Source organism: Microchirus variegatus (genome assembly GCF_963457635.1).
Source record: "Microchirus variegatus genome assembly, chromosome: 22".
In the NCBI taxonomy this organism is placed as follows: domain Eukaryota; kingdom Metazoa; phylum Chordata; class Actinopteri; order Pleuronectiformes; family Soleidae; genus Microchirus; species Microchirus variegatus.
Window position 1 is genome coordinate 14,645,827 of NC_139823.1, and position 20,336 is coordinate 14,666,162.

At 42.1% G+C, this 20,336-nt stretch overlaps 1 protein-coding gene across 2 annotated transcripts in view; it reads left to right on the forward strand.

Moving 5' to 3' along the window:
• Positions 1-216: 216 nt before the first annotated feature.
• The window catches only part of spegb (striated muscle enriched protein kinase b), a 29,980-nt gene continuing 9,860 nt past the window's right edge, over positions 217-20,336 (forward strand). Inside the window, exons 1-29 of one of the 2 annotated variants that reach the window (XM_083908858.1) lie at positions 217-1,223; positions 9,305-9,391; positions 9,973-10,036; positions 10,171-11,711; positions 11,858-12,001; positions 12,085-12,267; positions 12,885-13,051; positions 13,177-13,265; positions 14,451-14,626; positions 14,983-15,243; positions 15,329-15,487; positions 15,713-15,902; positions 15,990-16,219; positions 16,407-16,526; positions 16,908-17,012; positions 17,083-17,289; positions 17,389-17,512; positions 17,881-18,053; positions 18,136-18,248; positions 18,336-18,504; positions 18,612-18,708; positions 18,786-18,986; positions 19,091-19,148; positions 19,238-19,315; positions 19,403-19,575; positions 19,668-19,694; positions 19,781-19,933; positions 20,028-20,070; positions 20,198-20,266. In XM_083908858.1, the coding sequence (XP_083764984.1) occupies positions 806-1,223; positions 9,305-9,391; positions 9,973-10,036; positions 10,171-11,711; positions 11,858-12,001; positions 12,085-12,267; positions 12,885-13,051; positions 13,177-13,265; positions 14,451-14,626; positions 14,983-15,243; positions 15,329-15,487; positions 15,713-15,902; positions 15,990-16,219; positions 16,407-16,526; positions 16,908-17,012; positions 17,083-17,289; positions 17,389-17,512; positions 17,881-18,053; positions 18,136-18,248; positions 18,336-18,504; positions 18,612-18,708; positions 18,786-18,986; positions 19,091-19,148; positions 19,238-19,315; positions 19,403-19,575; positions 19,668-19,694; positions 19,781-19,933; positions 20,028-20,070; positions 20,198-20,266 (5,619 nt within the window). In that variant the 5' untranslated portion in view covers positions 217-805. The remainder of the gene's footprint in view (positions 1,224-9,304; positions 9,392-9,972; positions 10,037-10,170; positions 11,712-11,857; positions 12,002-12,084; positions 12,268-12,884; positions 13,052-13,176; positions 13,266-14,450; positions 14,627-14,982; positions 15,244-15,328; positions 15,488-15,712; positions 15,903-15,989; positions 16,220-16,406; positions 16,527-16,907; positions 17,013-17,082; positions 17,290-17,388; positions 17,513-17,880; positions 18,054-18,135; positions 18,249-18,335; positions 18,505-18,611; positions 18,709-18,785; positions 18,987-19,090; positions 19,149-19,237; positions 19,316-19,402; positions 19,576-19,667; positions 19,695-19,780; positions 19,934-20,027; positions 20,071-20,197; positions 20,267-20,336) is intronic. The other variant, XM_083908859.1, reaches the window with a different exon arrangement.

Sequence of the window (20,336 nt, forward strand, 5' to 3'; positions counted from 1 at the left end):
TGCGCCAAGTGTTGCACCATCTCGCATGTTCTACTGACCTCAGGTTGGCTAAAAATGACAAGGGGGCGGGAGCCTAGCAATGAGTGGGCAGACGGATCACCACGCAGCTGTCATTGTGAGGCTTGCTGGACTGTGACTGTCATTTCCCCGTTCGGACTGACTGGCAGAGGGCTGGGGGGAGATCATGAGTGGGGTGGCTTAGCTCATGGGGCAAGGAGGAGGGGGGACCGTGCAACTTGCTGGACAGGACCTGATGTTTGCACTCAATCGGAGGCAACGTTCAAGAAGTAATCTGAAGGACTGCTGGAAATAAAGGGAATCTCGCTGAAGACTCACTCACGTTCTGCAAGTGGCACCCACCTGGGAGATGGTGTCGAGAAGCTGAAAAGTCCGGGGAACATCGGGGGAGAAGGAAGGGGAAAAGCTGGGCCTTCACTTTTCAAGCGACACGTCAAGGGAACTGTTAATGCAACATGATCCAGAGGGTCCTGCCCTAAAAATACCTCTGGGCAGCAGAGTGGAGCTATCTCTATCAACTGAATTACCTGGTAATCAACAGTTGCTTTTTCCCTCTTCTGACAACACCTTAGCTCAGAACGGCACTTTTAGTAGAGTTCATCCATGTCAGATATGCTTCTCCATGCTTTGATTTTCGAAGTAAAACAAATCTATAAAATGTAAGAATATGCTAATGTGAGCGTTGTTCATGAACACAGATGCCCTGGTTGAAGTTTGGTTTAGAATATTAGTACTGTTTAGTTTAGTTACAAAATTCATTGGCAGGCTCTGCCAAATCACTTGAACCATGAGGAAAGGAGAAGTGCAAATGACCCTGAAAAAGGGCCCCGATGAGGCGAGGGCACCCGCAAGCCCCGTCATTCCCCCGAAACGGTCCAAAACTAACCCCGAGCAGGTCGTCCCAGAGCCTCAGGGACCTGGTTATCCCACCCCGACTCCCCCTGTGTTTGTACGCAAAATGAGGAACGCCGCTGTGGGCACCGGCTGCGACATCCGTCTGAAGGTGACGGTGGGTGGAGACCCCCAGCCGTCCCTCTACTGGTACCACAACGATGAGCTCCTCAACATGGAGAACCAGGAGTATGGGGGGCTTTGGATTAGAGACTGCAAGCCGAGCGATGCCGGCCTCTACACCTGCATTGCCAACAATCACCTGGGAGAAGCTCGGAGCAGCGCTGTCCTCGCTGTCTTGGATCTGGGTGAAGGTAAGATGTACTTTTTTTTTCCTGCATTTTGACTTAAAAAAATATCTTATTTAATTTCCTCATTGTTTTTGCAGCATTCCATGTGGGTCTAGCTCAGGGGTGTCAAACTCAAACAACTTGGGGGGGCCAATGTGTGTCTAGATTGGTCATAAGGGGGCCGGTCTATGGGAATGAATGGGGAAGTGTTCTGTTGGGGGGCGAGCACTGTGAGCTTAAAAACACAATATTCCACCATGATGTCACCATAAAGATATTAATGATGATATTTTTGCAGATTTTCAAAGTAAAAGTTCTTGTTTTGATACAACGATGTATGCTTCAGAATAAAAAATACATCTATTATAATCAAAAACAGAGAAATAAATCTAAGATCAAGTATATAATAAAATGGATAATTATTACTCACCTTAGCCACACCCACTGTGTTCAAAGGAGAATGTTTTCATGGGCCAATGTAATCATTTGGGGGGCCCACATGTGGCCCGCAGGCTGCCAGTTTGACACCTCTGGTACTTGAGATCAAATGGTATTTGACATAAGCCTGTCTAACTTCCTGTTCCTGTTGCTGCCATAAAAAAATATGATGATCCATCATATGATGAAGTGGGACATTGTTTGTTTTTGTGGTAACTACAGCTGCAAGTGCCAAACACATTTTCAGTTCTCATTCCGGAGCTAAAAGTTTGCCGTTTTATTGATATTTTTATCCCCCAAGAATGAACAGAAAAAACACTGAAAATGTTGGATCTACAAATTCAAAGCTTTCACACAGATAATGTTCAGAATCAGAGGTTGATATTTGTACCCAACACGGTGCATAGTTTCTCTCCGTGCATGCAGGGTCACTGAAAGCAAATCTCTCTTCTTGTATAACTTGACAAGCTCAAGCCTCTGGAAGTGTATGACAGTCAGATTCTTCCGTTTCTCTCTAAGGATGCTCATAAAGCTCAGAGGGCCAGTGTAGCTCCTTTTGCATTTTGATCAAGAAAACCTCTCTTTTTATGCGGCTTGTCACCTGCAGCACTGATCTAAATTCAGCTCGCCTCACCTGCTTTGAAAAATAACAATACCAACTCCACAAATATGCCCTTCATATGTATATATACATCAGCACAGGTGCTTTTTTTGTTCTGCAGTGCTCAGCATGTGTCTGGTAGAAACTCGCTCCTCGATATAGAAGTGTGTTTTCCTGCTGGAGGAGAGTGTTTTGTGGCTCACATTTACATGCACTAAGCCGTCAAGAGTCATCATCACTGCAGAAGATTTGGTGGAGAGTATAGTGAGAGCCGTCTGAGGCCGCGTAAAACGGGACACTTGGCATGCACAGAACACTCTCGTCTGACTTAATGCTGCAGCAAGATGCTTTGTGACCAGACCCGGGCACAAAACCGAAACGTGGTGATATCTGCAGAGTGGACGAGACGACCATCCAGATTAATTTGTCATGTCGGCGCGAGCGCGGAGAAAACCCAATATAATATTTCCCTTCACATTAAACAATTACACTTTTTAAGGGAATCCAATTAGCAATTTAATTTAATTTTTCCCTTTTTTTTATTATTATTCCATATTCTCTGTCGATTTAAAAATGGAATATATAAATGTTGGAAAGATTGGTAACAACATGGCATGAATAGTTTAATAAAAGTTATTTCTAAAGTGATTTCCAGCTTGGTAATGGACATGATGTTGCATATTGTCAATTACTATAGAATATAATGAGTGTAATAGGTTCACCTTTTAATAAAATACAAATAATCCTTCATTCTCCACACATTTTCCATTGTTATTACCAAGCTATGACTTGGTGATTACTATGGAAATAAAGTGGTATCACCATAATATTAATATTACATATTAATAATATATATTATGGCCTTACTGTAATGTAAAATGTTGCCAAAACATTCATATCTTTAAGTTCTTATCCTTGCGTTATAGTTTCGTAGAATATAGTGACTTTAAAAAACTTGTATTGCAACTCACTAATTCATAATTGCAATATGTGTAAAAGAAGAGAAATGCACATTTATCTTACCCAAATGATCAAATATGACCATGTTCTTACAGATCAACACTTGAAACACCTAAAACTTGGATTGGAGCTCGCACTTTGAAACATATCGTTGAATAGAGAGGTGCATATTTGAGATCCAGTATAGTACAGGTTATTGTAAAAATGCCCAATAAAAGAATTGTTAGTTCTTGTAGTGTATTTGTGGGTCTTATGCGACCGTGTGCTCCAGTAGATAATGTGATTTTAAGCCATAGTGGTGTAATTATACTGCTTATATTTATATATAATCTTAACACAGGCTTTTCTTTGCCTGTCCATTTTAACCTTCCTTGTGATTCTGCTCTCTGCTGCTTCACCATGTGTTTGGTCTACAGCTGTCCCATCACTCACTGATGCCGCCATGAGCCCTTTCTCTCTCTCTCTCTCTACCTCCCTTTTTGAAAATGTCCCCCCCCCCCTTGCCCACCAACTCTCCACAGTTATTTATACAGTGGAATGTGCCAGGCCTTAGATTTTTCTGATCTTAGCAGGCCAGCGTCTCTCCTGTTACCCCACAAAGACATCACTGCTAATTATAGCCGGCGGCTGGATGACTGTTTTTGTGCCTCTGCTAATCAGGGTTAGGGCCAATTTTTAATCCAACAACACTCATTCAATACTTATACTTGTATCATGACAATGACCACCTGATGTAATGTCACGCATTCGCTGTGGTCTATATCGTTTCTCTGTTATGTCCTGAGACAACTCTGTAGGTATAGTTGGTTTTTGTTATCGTAACTTTATTGTAAAAGAGCCTTTCAGTTCAAATTGGACAAACTTGAGATTAAAGTGTAGTAAAAAAAAAAAAAAAGAGATAAAGCATGGTAAATGGAAATTCCTATAAAATATCAATGTATTGGCTAAATTATTTTAAACACCCACACACTGAGCTATTCTATATTATACTACATGTACACTATAATACACTAAAATGTATGTGTTTTAAATAACATGTATTAGGCGACAGAAATGGCGGTAAAACTACTTATTATGAACATAATTATGCATTATGTTATTTCGTAAATTGTGCCGTAATGGTTTGTTGTCTTTAAAAAGTGGTTCAAATGCATCCGAATCACTGTCTTTCTGACCACATGGGGGCAGTGAAAACGAGCTGTCAGCACAACACGGTCAAGCAGTAGTAATATCACATTTTGGGTTAATTTGTTTTCACCTTTTCTTCTTTCTTTCTTTTTTTTTTAAAGCAATCAGTTGCCTTTTTATTTGTCCAGCCCCCACAGAGCAATTGTGGTAAATCCACCAACAATGAGCTGAAAGGGCGGCAGAAAGCAGCGTGGAACTAGAGGGACCTGCAGAGTCATCCAGAGTGATTCAGTGGATGATTTAAAACGTCTCATTAACCTTTTCTCGATAGTATATTTAAAATTTAAAAGCAGTTATAACACCTTTTCTAACCTCTCCAGACACCGAGCTGAGAGTAAGAACTTCACATGTCGTCACAGAGCGTGACCGTGGCACCTTTCCACAGTATGTTTGGAGAGTTTCCACAGTGTTGTCGTCCTCTTGGCCGGTGAATGTGAGCGAACAGGTGGAGCTGCCGTTACACACTGGAAATCCCCTTCACCGCCATGTTGCTTCAATAAGCGCAAAAACAAATGTGTTTTCTTATAAATTGACCTTAGAATCCTGAAAAAGGTAACTATAGTTCATTTGACCCCTTTTTAACCAGGTGTAACCTGTCCGAATCACAGTCACTGTGGCTTCTAGTGAGCGTGTGATTGTATTGGTGTGTGATCATCGTCTGTAAAAGGAGTGAAGGGCAGCAGTAGTTTCAGTACTTTGATGTTTTCTCAGGTCTTAAATTATTTAGCCTCTTAGAGATCAGTTGCCATCTTGTAGAGTGGAACAGAAAGTAAGTTATCTAAAATGTCTGCTCAGTGACTGATTCAAATGACTTTTAGTTGTCAACTGCTTGTACTTGGTTACATCATGTTGCTTCAGTAAAATAATGGTTTCAGTTCGTCTTTATCGAAGTCATCTGACCTGAGTAGCAGCAGCGAGTCCACACATCTGTAAAAAAAACTGCAGTGATGTGAAGTGGATGGCACATGTTTTATCAGCGTGAATGACCCTCAGGCAGAGAGGAATTAACATATATTTTAAACCAGAGTAGATTGACTAACACTGGGTGGTCTTCCTTGAGCTTGATTTGCACATAAAAGAAGTTGGAAACGGGGTAAATGGAATGGCACGCCAGCATCTGCAGAATGCACTGGGAAAACGACAACTGATGAGGAAAACCACAATGTTCCTCTAGCAAATATTACTATCGCATACTTTTTCATCTCGCTTGGCGTTCTTAATTTACATCATGATGTTGTGCCTTCTTGTCCTTCTGTGGTGTTGTTTATCTCACTGAACCAACTCCAAATATTCACTTAATAGCAGTTCTTTTACCAAAAATCGGAAAATGTACTTAATGTGCGATATATCTTAAGTGAAACCTTGATGTGTTGCTGTGCTATTGGATGCAATAATCCAGGTGATGAACAGTTGGGTGATTATAAGGCAGGATGAATGAGAACTGAGTAGTCTACCAACTTATCACCTACCAATTTATTTAAAGGTGCATTATGTAATAAATCTAAAGCAACTGGCCGTAAAATCCTCCTAATATGTCACAGAGACTCAGGAATAATGTTCATATAACAAACTGAACTCACTCAACAACAGTACAGCCAAAAGATTTGCATTAAAAAAAATATTTTGCAGACTGCAAATCATGTTTATGTTTTGAAATCATGTTTATGTTTTGAAATCATGTTTTGGCATGTGGCGCCACCTACTGCCATCTACCAATCATTGCAGTCAGTAGAGTCTCAGCTGCCGAGCAAATGGGTTGCCAGTTACGTCAGAAAACGAAACCTAAAAGACCTCGGTATTTTGAATTTGAATGTAGTAACCGTTTTTGGCCGCGTTCTTACATATGGCACCTTTAAATTTTTAACCATTTCTGGGTCCTAAACGGTGCGTAACACAACCATCCTCTGTTATGAGGTGATGATGTGTTTTCAGGTTATGGAAATTAACCAATGAGATGAGCAGGTGGGTTGCAGGCTGGTGTCGGTTAATTAAATGAAAAGCCGCTAAGTCTTGGAAAGGCTAGCAGTAGCAGGCTCCGTTTTTTTTTTACCTTTTTTTACTTATCTATCAGGACATAAAGAAAATAGTTTCAGAAACAAATTTCATACCCTATAGCTTTAAATTTGATTATAGGACATGCACAGAAGACTGCAATGTCCCCATATTTTGGTGCTGTTGGATTTTGATGACATTTATAGCCTAAGGAGGAAATCATTACATATTAAGTGGAAATGTCCAAATATGGATTCAGTTTTTTTTTTTGCAAGATAGGGGAGTGGGAAACACCTAGTGATAAATACGTCACTAAAAAGTGATGTAAATAGTGTGATCTGCAAAAGTGCGATCTTTTATATTCATGTTCTTAAGTGCCGTCAAAGGCTTAAAGAACGTTAATCATTGTGCATGTGTGAGCAAACTCTCAGCGTGCTTGGTGTAATATTTTTTGCATCATTAAACATGTAAGCAGAGGCATATTTTCCCCTCAGGGTGAGGACGTCTTAAATTGTATCAGAGATGACAACAAAGACAAACATTATGAGTGTAGTTAAGTGTGTCATCATCTCCCTGTGCAGCAGAGCGTTTGTGTGTAGTCAGTGTAAACAAGCAGTGGTACATTCTCCGTGCGAGCAATGCAGAGGCAGCGAGGAGCTTCCCTGTAGCTGTTGCAGTGATTTTTCTCTCTTTCTCTGCTGACAGCACATCATCTCGTTACAGCAGCTGAAAAATAAGACACAGACACATGGTGAGGAAGGGGAAAAATGAGAGGAAAAAATGTCATCCAGAGCACTAGATAGAAAAACACTGATCTGAAAAAAGCTGGATCACTCCCACTGTATTGTTTTTTTTTTTTCTGCCTATCAGTGTGCGCTGCATGTGGGGTGGAACAGAGCGTGGGGAAAGATGCTCACACTGTCGCTGGCTATTGTGTGGATACGGGGGGGGGGGGGGGTGGGAGTGGGAGCTCCCTCCGAGTGGATGATGTGCATTCAAAAGACATTTCCACCTGCAGATGGAGGTTTTTACGCTCTGTGCTTTTTCACACACGGATTTTTCCTCACAGGAGCCGCTGAGACTTTGAGCCACAACTTGTTACATAATGGACCAAAGTGGCTTCTCTGCTTTCCCTTTTTCTCTCTCCGTTTGACCGAGGAGCTATCACGTGCATGTTTGGCCAGACTTCCACTACATAACAAGTTGGACCTATTTACAGCCCTGGGCAGATGTTACACGCTGGTGTCTTTTATAGAGAATCTCCTGATTTAGACATGTAGTAATGGCTCAGAAGCCCCAGTGTATTCTGGGGAATACCCTGCTGCTGAGTGTAAGCCAAGACAAGAGATGTTTGTCGTGGATATACCAGCAGCCATGAAAATAACAAATCCAGACCAAAGAAAAAATCAGGCAAGTACACATTTCAGTCAAGTATTTCTTCAGTTTTTATTGTATACGTTTGTGTCTTCATTTTGAAATGTTGACAAAGGCATTTCTTTTCAATAAATAACTAACTGAGTGACTGTGTTTCCACGGTGTCAGATGCAGTGGAGATGATTAAAGGAGATGAAGCAGCTCTGTACACCCATCACTGAGAGGGAAACTAGATTAGGCGAGTGTAATTGTAAGATGTAATCACTATGGCAAACAGAAGCCAGCATCGAGGCAGCGCCATGCTGGAGCTTTGTACCAACTTCAAAGACTCGCACAAGACTTTGAGTTGCACTGAAATTTGACTCATTCTCTATTCTACTTTGTTGTAATGTGTTGTTAGATCTTATATTTGGTTACAGAGAGACCACTTGAGGACCTCAAAACAGAGAAACGGCTAAATTTGAACCAAATTTAAAGGTTCGGTGTGTGAGAAGTCGTGACATCTCGTGGCCAGACTGCAAATGGACTCTTCCACTAACTCCTACCTTTCCACATCAGGAAAATGTGGTGACATTCACACACCAGAACATTTTGTGTCCTTTGCATAATAGGAGTAGTAGTTGTGTAGTGCAATGACTTATTGGAATTCTTCAAATTATTCGTTTTTCTTCTAAAAGGATCGCATTTTTTATATATATACTAAACATTGGGCGAAAATGGACAAAAACTGGCACTCAAATCCGAACTGGCGAAGAATTTGTCCATCTGGGCTGCTGCAGAAACAGCAAATTCTATAAAAGGCTTATTCTAAAGCTATTAAAACCCAACTTTTTTTTAAATTTTAGAAACATTTTTATACACTTCTACAAACAGATTTGGGAAAGCAGGTGTAGGTCCCTGTACCGTACTATACGTGCAATAGACTCATTTATTAGATTATTATGTGCTACTCCAGAAAGTATTATTTTCATATTTGCAAAGGTTCATGCATCAAGACTTATGACACAAATAAACCAATTTGTAAGACGCTTGTTTGATTCTTTGTTTGTTCTTGCACTGAATCTCTAGTCATTGATTCTCATGTGATCCTTTACTGTAGGGAAACAATACACAGCCTCTGCCTTTTCTTTTTATTTATAAGTAATTCCACCTACAGTGAAGCAAACACCTCATGAGAGCTGCTGGGATGCCGGTGACTCAATGGTGCTTTCTATTTTGAGTTCTCCCTCTGCCTGAATTTACAGATATTTTTTATTTTTTTCAGTCTGAGGGAGAAAGAAAAAAAACAGCGATATGTCAGGTGGTTCAGCGACAACAGATGTTTATGTTCAAAACGGACAAAGGGGAGATGAACAGTGGTAGTTGATGGCAAAAGAACACAAGATCTGTAATTCTCTTTGCACAAATTTGACGGGCATTATTTATAACAAAAATACCACTCTTCAAACATTGTTCAAGGTGAAATATAACTATTATTGTGACTCAATTAAGTGAAAAAAACAATTCATGTATCGTGTTATAATTTCCTGTATCTATATGTTTTGTTTTCCAGATTCCGAAACAACAGAGGATGAAGGTGGAGAACAATTTGAGACCAAAGAAGATAGTGGTGAGTGTGAGGACCAGCCTGTGCACACAGGTATCCACCATTTTCACTTTTTGAATTGGCTATAGGTGGAATTTATTTTTGTCCCTTTATTGAAATCATTATTACCAATTGCAGACTCTTAAATGAAATGTTTCCGCTGTTTCAAAGGAAGCAATTTGCTCCATTTTGCACTGCAAACTGTATTTATTCCCTCCTGGACTGGTTTATTTCCCCTTGTATTAGGCTTTAAATGTGAAGGTATTGGCAAACATTAGGAAAGGTAGGTTAATGTAGCAGACGTGGCCCAGTGTTATTCTGAGTAGTGTTTGTCTACATGATGGATGGGAGCCAAACTTTTACTCGGCTCTATTTTGGAAATATGGCTTCTCAGCTGTTAATTGCCCCAGTGTTCACAGAGTAAGTTTGTCTGCATCTGTTTACTGTTTGGTACATGGTATGAACTGTCGGGGATATATATATATATATATATATATATATATATATATATATATATATATATATATATATATATATATATATATATATATATATATATATATATATATATATATATATATATATTCTTGCATGATTACTTACCTGTGCAATTCTCCATATTTTCTGTTTCCCAGTGATGGACAAATGTGAAGACGATAACAGAGCACATGCACATGAGGATCTTTCAAACACAACCAGGCAAGAACATAAAGAACATGCAAATAACTCCATTGTTTTTCTTTCAAAAGGCCAAAATTTGCTCCAAATTCCGTACTAAAACACAACAATCAATAGAATTACTAAAAGCCTTTGTCTTAAATCCCTAATCTCAGGAGACGGTCAGAGGATTTTACAAGAGTGTCTCCTCCTCAAGACCTCCCACCACCGTCCCCAAGGCTTGTCAAACGCCCGTCCACCTCTCCAATGCCAAGTCGCTCTGGTTCAAACACACCAGTCAATTTGAGAAAGAAAATTGTCGTGCCAACTGAATACCAAGACACGGTACCTGGGGAGTTTGAAGAAAAGGTTAAGCAACCAAAATCCGTGTCCCAAAGTAACACCCAGGACTCTCGTCCACAGACACCGCTCAGTGAGTACTCCCGCAAAGAATTGACCCTTAGACCATCCCCAAAGCTTACCAGGGCCAGCTCAAAGATTTTTGAGAAGGTCCGTGGCTTAGAAGAGCGCAGACGAAGCCTCGATCTTCCCGAGGGTTCCATCTCGGGAAGATCCTGGGCAGGGTTCAACCGCGCTGGATCCGTCGACTCTGATGATGGAGGAAGTCGGTTGGGGATCTCTAGAGAAAGTTCCAGGGAGGATCTTCGGGAGGCGCTGAAAGAGGATGCTGCTGAGCGGAGATCTATGTTCAAGCAGAGGGCTGCTTCTCTCGAGGACAAACCTCGCTACTCCCAAAAAGTTCAGGACATTGAGAACAAGTTTGCGGAAGAGCTGCAACGTATTAAAAAACTTGTTGGAAAGCCTCATATGAAGAAATCTTTTTCCACCGAGCAGCTTTCCCTGCGCGGCAAGCAGCGCCAGCCATTCAGGAAAATTGAACCAATTCCGCCCCAAGTCCTCCAAAAGCTTCAAGAACGAGAACGTGCCCAGTGGGCAAGGGAACAGAAAGAAAAAGATTTGCAACCAGTGCAACAAAAAGAGCAGACGCAGCAAGAACAGCCCAAATCACCGCCCCAAACGACTGCAAGCACTGGTGCGACAACTATAACGGTCAGTAGAGTTGGAGAAGTTGCGGGAACGCCACAGTCCATGCAGTTGGCGGACTTACCTGGTCAACGCTTTGTGAGAGAATTGAACCGAGTCAGTCCTGTAACAGAAATCATTCAGAGATCACCGTCACCAGCGTTATATAACCAACAGAGGGAAGAGTCACCGACCAGAAACACTGCTGAGATGACTTTACGCAAGATCGAACGAAGGCCACCGAGTCCGCTCGTTCAAAGAGTATCGCGGATGCAGGATTCCCCCCACGCCCAAGAATCTATTTTGCAAAAGGATGAAAATTCAGGGAGGAAAACGCCGATCGAGGTAGCGCTAAGGAAAATTGAAAACAGACCTGAAAGTCCACTGGTGCAAAAAAGGTCTCTCATAGAACAAGATCCTCTACCTCAACTACCCCCAAAACCCCCAAGAGTGTCACCGGTCACTCCTCCAGAGGAGAAAATGGAAGTGGAGCTATCAAAACCCACCCCCAAGTTCAGAGTCCCGACAATAATTGTTGAAGATGAAAAGATGGAGGTCGATGTTCCCGTGAAGACAAATGGGAGGCACCAGGTCACCACTGTTGCCAAAGAGGGACAACAACACAAGACTAAAGGAAGAAACCGTCGCTCGCGACCCTTGTCTCCAGAGTTAGGTTAGATTTCATTGTAATTCTCTCGTTGAGCATTCTGCACGAATGTGAAATGCCTGCTTGATTGATTGTTTTCCTTGTTTAGTCAGCTTTGTTATTCAATTCTAGAGACATTTTCTTTCAGGTTTGTCTTTTGTTTCACTGTGCAGATTCTTCAGATGATTCTTATGTGTCTGCTGAAGAGGACCCACTGGAGGTTCCTTTGTTTGAGTTTCCCCTACGGGACACAGTTGTGTCTGCAGGTGCAGATGTGCTCCTGAAGTGTATTATTGCTGGAACCCCCAGTCCTGAAGGTAAACTATCGCATTTTGTAATTAAATGAAACTTAAACAAGTAGTTGATACACACTTGAAATGAATTGTCTTCTCTGTTCAAGTGACCTGGACAAAAGACAACAGCAAAGTCACGGGCAACGCAAATCACACCGTCAAAGTGGAGGGCGAACGACACACGTTGTTCATCCGATCAGCAAAAACAAGCGATGGCGGAAAATACTGTGCGACTGCTGTCAACCAGGTGGGGAAAGCATCGAGCACTGCCACCCTTACAGTTAAACCTGGTAAGTTTGAGTATACGCAAGGCTGTGCTTGAGATTAAATGAATGAATCAGCATTTTTATGTAAAGATGGGACTATCACTTGTTTATTAGGATGACGTTGTAAGGCAGGGTTTAATTACAGATAAGAGAGCAGTAGTTGATTTAGTAGTAGTAGCAGATTTCTCTTCTGGTATTTATTTAACACATCTTATTGCTCCCCCCGCCTTTTTAAAAACAAGAATGTTTATTTTTTTCCTCACACTGGCATTCTGTTTCAGCTGATTTCTTCCCTACTCCCTCGTCATTATCTCTCTGAGCAAAACCTGTGTGCCATATATTCCAGCTGAACAACCTCACTTATAGTTACCATAGCAACTCGGAGGCAAAACTGAACCTATAAATTGCCCACTGAGGCTCACTGGCTCCACTCACTGTGAATCCACTGTTGTTTGGATATCACATTTGACATCTCGGAATGTAATTATGGTGGGGGGGTGGTGGTGCTGGTGGTGGTGTGTAGGTTAGACACCCACATTCCTGCATTCTCAACATGTTGTGCGCTCGGTGATAAAATTATAAAGTTTAGACATTATATAGTAATTGCTTACACACTTGAAATAAAAATGTTGTTTTTATAGCGACTGTACAGGAGCCCAGAGGGAACCTGGGTGTGCCGATGGATATCAGCAGCCCGATAACATCTGACGAGGAGTATCTCAGTCCACTGGAGGAGGGCATGGATTTTGGAGGACCGGAGACGAGGCGGACGATTGACACGCGGTTCAGGAAACCCCCGGCTTTCCTGGTGAGACTATGCTGCGTTTTTGGCCGTCTCTTTTAAGACACTGTAGTATTTTTTACAGAATGTTCTGTACTGTTGTGTGATCATCCCGACAACACATATTTAAAATAAAGTGCATTTCCAAACAGGTAACAATGAGCGATCAAGCTGTCGTTGAAGGACAGGAAGTCTCCATGTCTGTCCGAATAAGTGGACAACCCAAACCAATGCTTTATTGGTAGGTCTGCTCACTCGTCAAATGTCTTCATTTCATCCCTAGAATCACAATCTGTGACTGCATGGCTTATTCCAGCGCATGCTGCTGTGACGCATCTGTTATGCGAAGTGGAAACTTAATGATTATTGAGCCTAACAATCTCCAGGCAGACAGAAAGATCTTAATAGGCAAAAACGAGAAAATAACAGACTCTCCCCCCTTTTGCCGTGCAGCTGCTCGGGGGCCAAACTCACAAATATCTGACTCAACTAATGAGCTAAAAAAAAAAAAAAAAAATCTGGTAAATTGTGCACAGAGGGCATCTTCAAATGTTTGGTGATTACTATAATTGTATCTGTCATCACAGTCCTGGAGAGGTTCAATATGAGAATGTGAACATTCTAAAATACTTCTGAACAAGTTTGGAAAGCACTGATTGACAATAATTGAAGTGCAGAGTCTTAAGACTGGGACCCACCAAGCCAATGGTTTTCCTATCACATCATTGATGACCATTGGTGGTATTTGTTGGTGTATTGTGTCTCACATATTGGCCCTTGTCGATAAAATCCGTAAAATCCCTCAGACTGACTCTCTGGAAGTGATTCAAATGAACCCTCAGAAGGTTTTTCAACAACATGATGGTCGTTCTGAAATAATCTGACATACTTCAGCCAACATTCTTGTGATTATAGTTGTGTGTGGTGGGCCTTTTTTCACATGACAAATATCTACTGCTGCCATCTGCTGATCTGAGGAGTTATTGCATCTCACTCATGTGCAGAACAGTTTAGGAGGTGATTGAGCTCAAGTCTTTGTCATGTGCCAAATCCCAGTAAGAAGAAAAAGCCATCTTGTTTCATTGTTATTTAGTATCTGATGTCGGCCTTTATCCTTTAATACAGCAGTCAAGTATAGGCTGAATCATCCGGGCAGGTTATTACTGTTTGTCATCTCTCGAGAGACAAAAGCAGAGAAGAAAGTAAAGATCATTTTTATAGTGCTGGACAACCTCTACCACCCCCATACAGAGCTCACACCCCACCTTACTCTTACCAGTGAGAGGTTGAGCCAGGTGAATGAGTGATTGCTTGGTCATTGCATGAATTCATTTGAGCTCAGAGTGGTTACATGAGTGATTTAGCTCATTAGCTTTTCCAAAGTACATCAACAACAATGGTTTTCTTTCATTCTGTCCTCCTGCAGGCTGAGGGACAGAGTCACGGTAAAAACGGGCCCACGCCACACGGTACGAGAGAAAGAAGACGGCACTTTCGAGATGACAATCAAGTCGGCTGTCAGGTCAGACTCGGGCATTTACACCTGCAAGATCATTAATGAGTATGGAACCAAGCAGTGCGAAGGAAAGCTGGAAGTAAAAGGTGTGTTATTTGTCAAATTTAGTCATCGCTCTAAGTTTGTGTCTCTGATGTACGTTGTGAGATGACATCATACACTGCCCAGACAAAATAAAGTTGCATACATGAAAGATTTTGCTTCTCCAGCATATGGGAGATTCTCCGTGCAGTTCCATTAGTGAAAATGATGACTCATTAATAGCATTATCGTTGTGGTTTAATATACCCAAACAAAAGCTGGCTTACTGATGTCATTTTTGGGCATAATACCATTGCTGGACAGTGTATACTGATGCTGTCTGCAAGTGAATAAAACAATGACATGTAACTAATTAACAACGCTACTGAGTGTCATTTAAACGTCCTTTATTTGCACCCAGCTCCATCGTTTGAGCCGGGTCTCGCTGTCATCCGCCCGGTCAGGGACATCACAGCCAAAGCTGGGGACACGGTGATGTTCGAGTGTCACGTCCTTGGACCCAAAGACACGGACGTGGACTGGCTGGCGGACGGGAAACTCATCCAGCCGGCGCTGCTCAACTGCAAGATGCACTTTGACGGCAGAAAGTGCCGGCTCCTGCTCAACTCGGTACACGAGGACGACAGCGGGACGTACACGTGCAAGCTCAGCACAGCCAAAGGTAGTCATTCAGATTGCATATCGGAATGTGTGGAACTACGTGTCCTTTCCGTCTTCTGACATTGTCTGTAATGTCACCTCTTCAGAGGAAGTGACCTCGTGCGGCAAACTTAAAGTCATCCCCTCGGTTGAACCTCTCTTCACTCGCAAGCTGGACGTTCTGGAAGTCATTGAGGGGCGTAACGCTCGCTTCGACTGCAAAGTCAGCGGCACGCCATCTCCTACGGTCATATGGAGTCACTTTGGTAGGATGGTGCTTCATAATGTCTTGTTAATCGTTTGTCTATATCCTGTTTTAAGGATATTGGAAAGGAAATTATGCAAAGAGGAGCCAATAGCATCCACATTTTTGGCCAATTATCAAAAAGCAAAATAAGATAATCCTGGATAATATTGGTCCCTCTATGTGGACATTTGTAAGACATTTTGTAATGAATCAAATGTGAATACAAGCTCCATTTTCTCTTTAGACCACGCGCTCACAGAAAGCGAGGACCTTCGTATTCTTCAGGAGGGCGGCCGCTATTCTCTCATCATTTCTCATGTGACGAATGACGATGAGGGATTCTACACCGTCATCGCCCGTAACTGTCATGGCGAGGCAGAGACCTCTGCCGAACTTTACATTCAAGAACCGCGGCCAGCCATCTCCTCACAGATGTAAGACTGCTTTTTTGGTTATTTTTAAAAAAATGGAACAAAGTCTACGAGACCTAAAAAAAAAAACATTTACATTTTTAATTCTAGGGCTAAACTCGAGAAGATGCCATCTATTCCAGAGGAGCCAGAGGTCCCAGAGAACGAGGTGGAACGCTTCACCATGCCCGACTTCATCAAACCTCTCTTTGACCTGGATGTGATCGAGGGAAAGGAGGCTGTGCTCAAATGCAAAGTGGCTGGTATGCCCTATCCTACCATCGTCTGGTTCCACAATGGAAAAAGGATTGAGAGCACAGAGGACAGAAAGATGACTCAGCGTAAGTGTTTAAAAATGGATTAACATTCACTTAACGCAGCGGAGCAACAACAGGTCAGTTATTACAGGCCGGGGTGCAAGAGGAAAATGTAAATATAGCTTGTTTTAAGTACTGGGATGCATTTAGTTCAGTAACACAAAGGTTTTTAAAGGTTATTATACCTCGTTTGTTCTGCTTCCTCCTGCAGTCCGTGACGTCCACAGTCTTGTCATCCGCTCTGTGTGTCATGCCCACGGTGGCGTCTACAAGAGTGTCATTTCGAACAAAGTAGGCAAGGCGACCTGCTACGCTCATCTCTACGTCACAGGTACTTTTTCATTTTCCATTTCCGCTAACAAAAAAAATACTGAACAGATTTCCGCTGAACTTGGTGGAGGGGATTAATCATGATTCATGGAAGTACCCTGGGTGGATTTTGTTTAACATTAGCCCAGTCGTAGGACTGTTCTCCCCTAGTGCCTTCCAACTCTTTGCTATTTTCCACTCCTACTTGCCAAATAATTATAGGGGGGGGGTCACTGTATAAGAAATCATGAGAATGAGTGACATCCAATGGTGAGACTGCGTAGTGCAACAAATGGAGGGCTCCTCCTCATCTTTCTCCAGTCTCATGTCAATTGGCATTGACGGCATCTTCAGAAAATACATTTTAAACACCCTTTTGAGCCTTTGATGTCATTGTTTTCAGATATCCTCCCCGACCCCCCTGACGGGATGCCAGTAATAGAGTCCATCACTGGCAAAACCATCACTTTAACCTGGAAGAAACCAAGGAGACTGGACCCTTCCATTGGTAAGCAAGAAAGATAATGTGATATTTACTTTCAAGTTGAACAAGATAATAATATATTCTATTTGTTTAGATCCCAGCTCTCTGATGTATGCCATTCAGCAACAAGCGCTGGGCTCCATCCAGTGGACAATCATAGCTTCTTGCCTTAAGGAGACCCACTTCACCATATCGACCCTCTCCAAAGGAGTCCGCTATGCTTTCAGGGTGCTGACCATCGCCACCAAGGCGTTTAGCAAGCCATCCCCTGCCACTGACCCAGTGCAGCTCCTGGACAGAGGTACATTCTGCTTTTTTTTAGAGAATGTGTTCATTCCGTTCCATTTATGTGCGACAGTTTCTCTTAACGTTATAAATCTGCAATTTGGTTTTCGTCAAGGTCCCTATCTTCAGGAGGCTCCAGTGATTGTTGATAAGCCAGATGTTGTATTTGTGATGGAAAACCAGTCGGTCACGATCACCGTTACCATCAATCACGTCAACGCTGCCGTCATCTGGAAGAGGTACCTGTCGTCAATTCCTAACAAAGTGCAATGTGCTGCATCAAAAAAAATCACCTTCCTTGTTGTAATTTCCGCAGCATATTTTTATTCATTTATTTGAATATCTGGTAATTATTTGCTGTTTTACAAGAGAAACCTGCTACCTTGTGGACTCTACACATATAGGTTGCTCTGAGTGAATGACCAAAGAGCATTAACACAGTATGACAGGGTTAACTCCAAACGATTATCACTCCAACATTCCTGAGCAGTCCAACAAGTCTATTATTTTGTCCTGGCACATGCACAAGAGCAGCTGTTCTCCTACTGTAGCTACAGTACAGTATGACACATAAGTCCTGGTTTACGATGCAAAAACTTTCCCCCAGGAGAGGAACAGTCCTTTCGAGCAAACCGGGCCTGTACGAGATGGCAATGCCGGATGATGACCAGCACACACTGAAGCTGTTCCAGGTAAAGAGCACCGACGTCGGCGAGATGGTTTTTACGGCTTCTAACAAGTACGGCAACGACAGCTGCACCTTCAGTGTGGAGATGGCAGGTGCGTCCAACTATTTGTCTCTTTGTTTCTATATCCGAGTCTGTCTGTCTCTATGTATTGTAACTTGAGACTCTGTCCACAGCCCCACCAACGTTTGAGACAATCATGGAGGACTTGGATGTCTGTGCTGGAGAGACTCCTCGCTTTGCTGTGGTTGTGGAGGGCAAACCCATTCCTGACATCCTCTGGTTTAAGGTGTTGTTTTTACACATTTCACTTTGCAGGAGCTGCAGCTGTACGTTAGGAATACACTAAATCCCGGAGGAACTGTTGCTCTTTCAGAATGATATCCTGCTGTGCGAGAGCAGCCATTTCACTTTTGTGTATGACGACAACGAGTGCTCCCTGGTGGTCGTAAATGCACGAACAGATGACTCCGGCGTGTACACCTGCACTGCCAGGAACTTGGCAGGCTCTGTGTCTTGTAAGGCTGAGCTCACCATTCATGAAGGTAAGTGGTTCATCTACTTGTGCCCTACGAAAGAAGTGGAGGAACTAATCTGAATGATCATCCAGTCTTTGTTGTAATTATTTGGAGTTTGTTTACCATCCCTGCAGCTAAAAGTATAGAAGATCCAGTGGATGATGAGGAGACTATTCTACGGAAAATGCGCAGACTGACCGACTATTATGACATCCATAAGGAAATTGGAAGGTAAATGTAGTAATTAGGGAAGAAGTGGAACCAGAACAATGCTGTATTTCCTTATGCCTTCATGCCTTTTTTTCCAGAGGTGCATTTTCCTATGTGAAACGTGTGACCCAGAAGATCGGCAAACTGGAGTATGCGGCAAAGTTTATCTCCACACGGGCCAAGAAGAAGATATCCGCCATGAGAGAGATGAACCTGCTGTCCAAGCTGGACCACGAGAGAGTCCTGTACTTTCACGAGGCCTTTCAGAAAAAGAACACGGTCATCATTATCACTGAAATGTATCCTTATTTTCTTAAGCCGAGTATACGATTAATGATAACAGTACCTTTACTACATAACATTCACTGCATTTGCTATACCTTGCCTTAATTCTTCTGTAAAGATGCCACGAAGAGCTGCTTGACAGGTTTACTAGGAAATCTGCAGTAATGGAGTCTGACGTAAGTTCTGTGTTTTATGGCTGCTCTGCAAAATATTTCTAGATACATTTTTAAATGTAGTGATCGTATACATTTTTTGGGACCACTAGGTACGGTCATGTGTGAGACAACTGCTTGAAGGGTTGGACTACCTGCACCATCAAAACATCATGCATTTGGACATCAAGGTACTCGCCAACATTTGTCATCTTGTAAAAGGTTTGGACCAGGAAAATGTACTTTGTAGAAATATAATTTCTTCATTCTTTCCTCAGCCTGATAACATCTTACTGGCAGATCCCCACGGCGATCAGATCAGAATCTGTGATTTTGGCAACGCAGTGGTGTTCACACCTGATGAAGCTCAGTACTGCAAATATGGCACACCAGAGTTTGTCGCACCAGAAATTGTCAATCAGACCCCTGTGTCCAAAGCAACAGATATCTGGTAGAATGTCTTTTCAATTTATGAAAATCTTTTGTACGTTTATTAGTTTTTTCTGTCATAACACAGGTATCTTTTTCTCTTTATTTGTAAAGGCCAATTGGAGTGATCACATATCTGTGGTGAGTAGTTGTTTTTACTTATTTAAATGTATTTAGCAGAACTCTGTGGGCTGGTCATTAAAGTTGTGTATATGATTCTGTTTCAGTCTGACAGGAATTTCTCCGTTTGCTGGTGAAAACGACCGCAGTTCTGTGCTGAACATCAGGAACTATAACGTTGCCTTCGAGGAGAACATGTTTGCTGACCTTTGCCGAGAGGCTAAAGGATTTATCATAAAACTGCTGGTGGTTGACCGACTGTGAGTAACGCCGTCTTTGTAACTTTATTTGTCAAGATCTGTTCTATGTACATTTTTAATTACAACTTTCATATACTATATTTCATATATTCAGGAGACCTGATACTCGGGAATGTCTCCGACACCCCTGGTTCAAGGTAAGACGAGGCTAGTGGTACATGCTACAGTACCAGCTAGTTAGTTATTCACAACCTTTTCTACTTGCCAAAATTCAAAACTTCCCATTCCTATTTTAAATACATGTACTGTTTATTTATTTTACAGACTCTAAGTAAAGGGAAGGCTATAAGTACGGAGGCACTTAAAAAGTTTGTATCACGCAGAAAATGGCAGGTAAGGAATGTTTTCCTTACACCTTTGCATTACATTTGAAATCCACATTTAATTCCCACTTGTGTTTTTA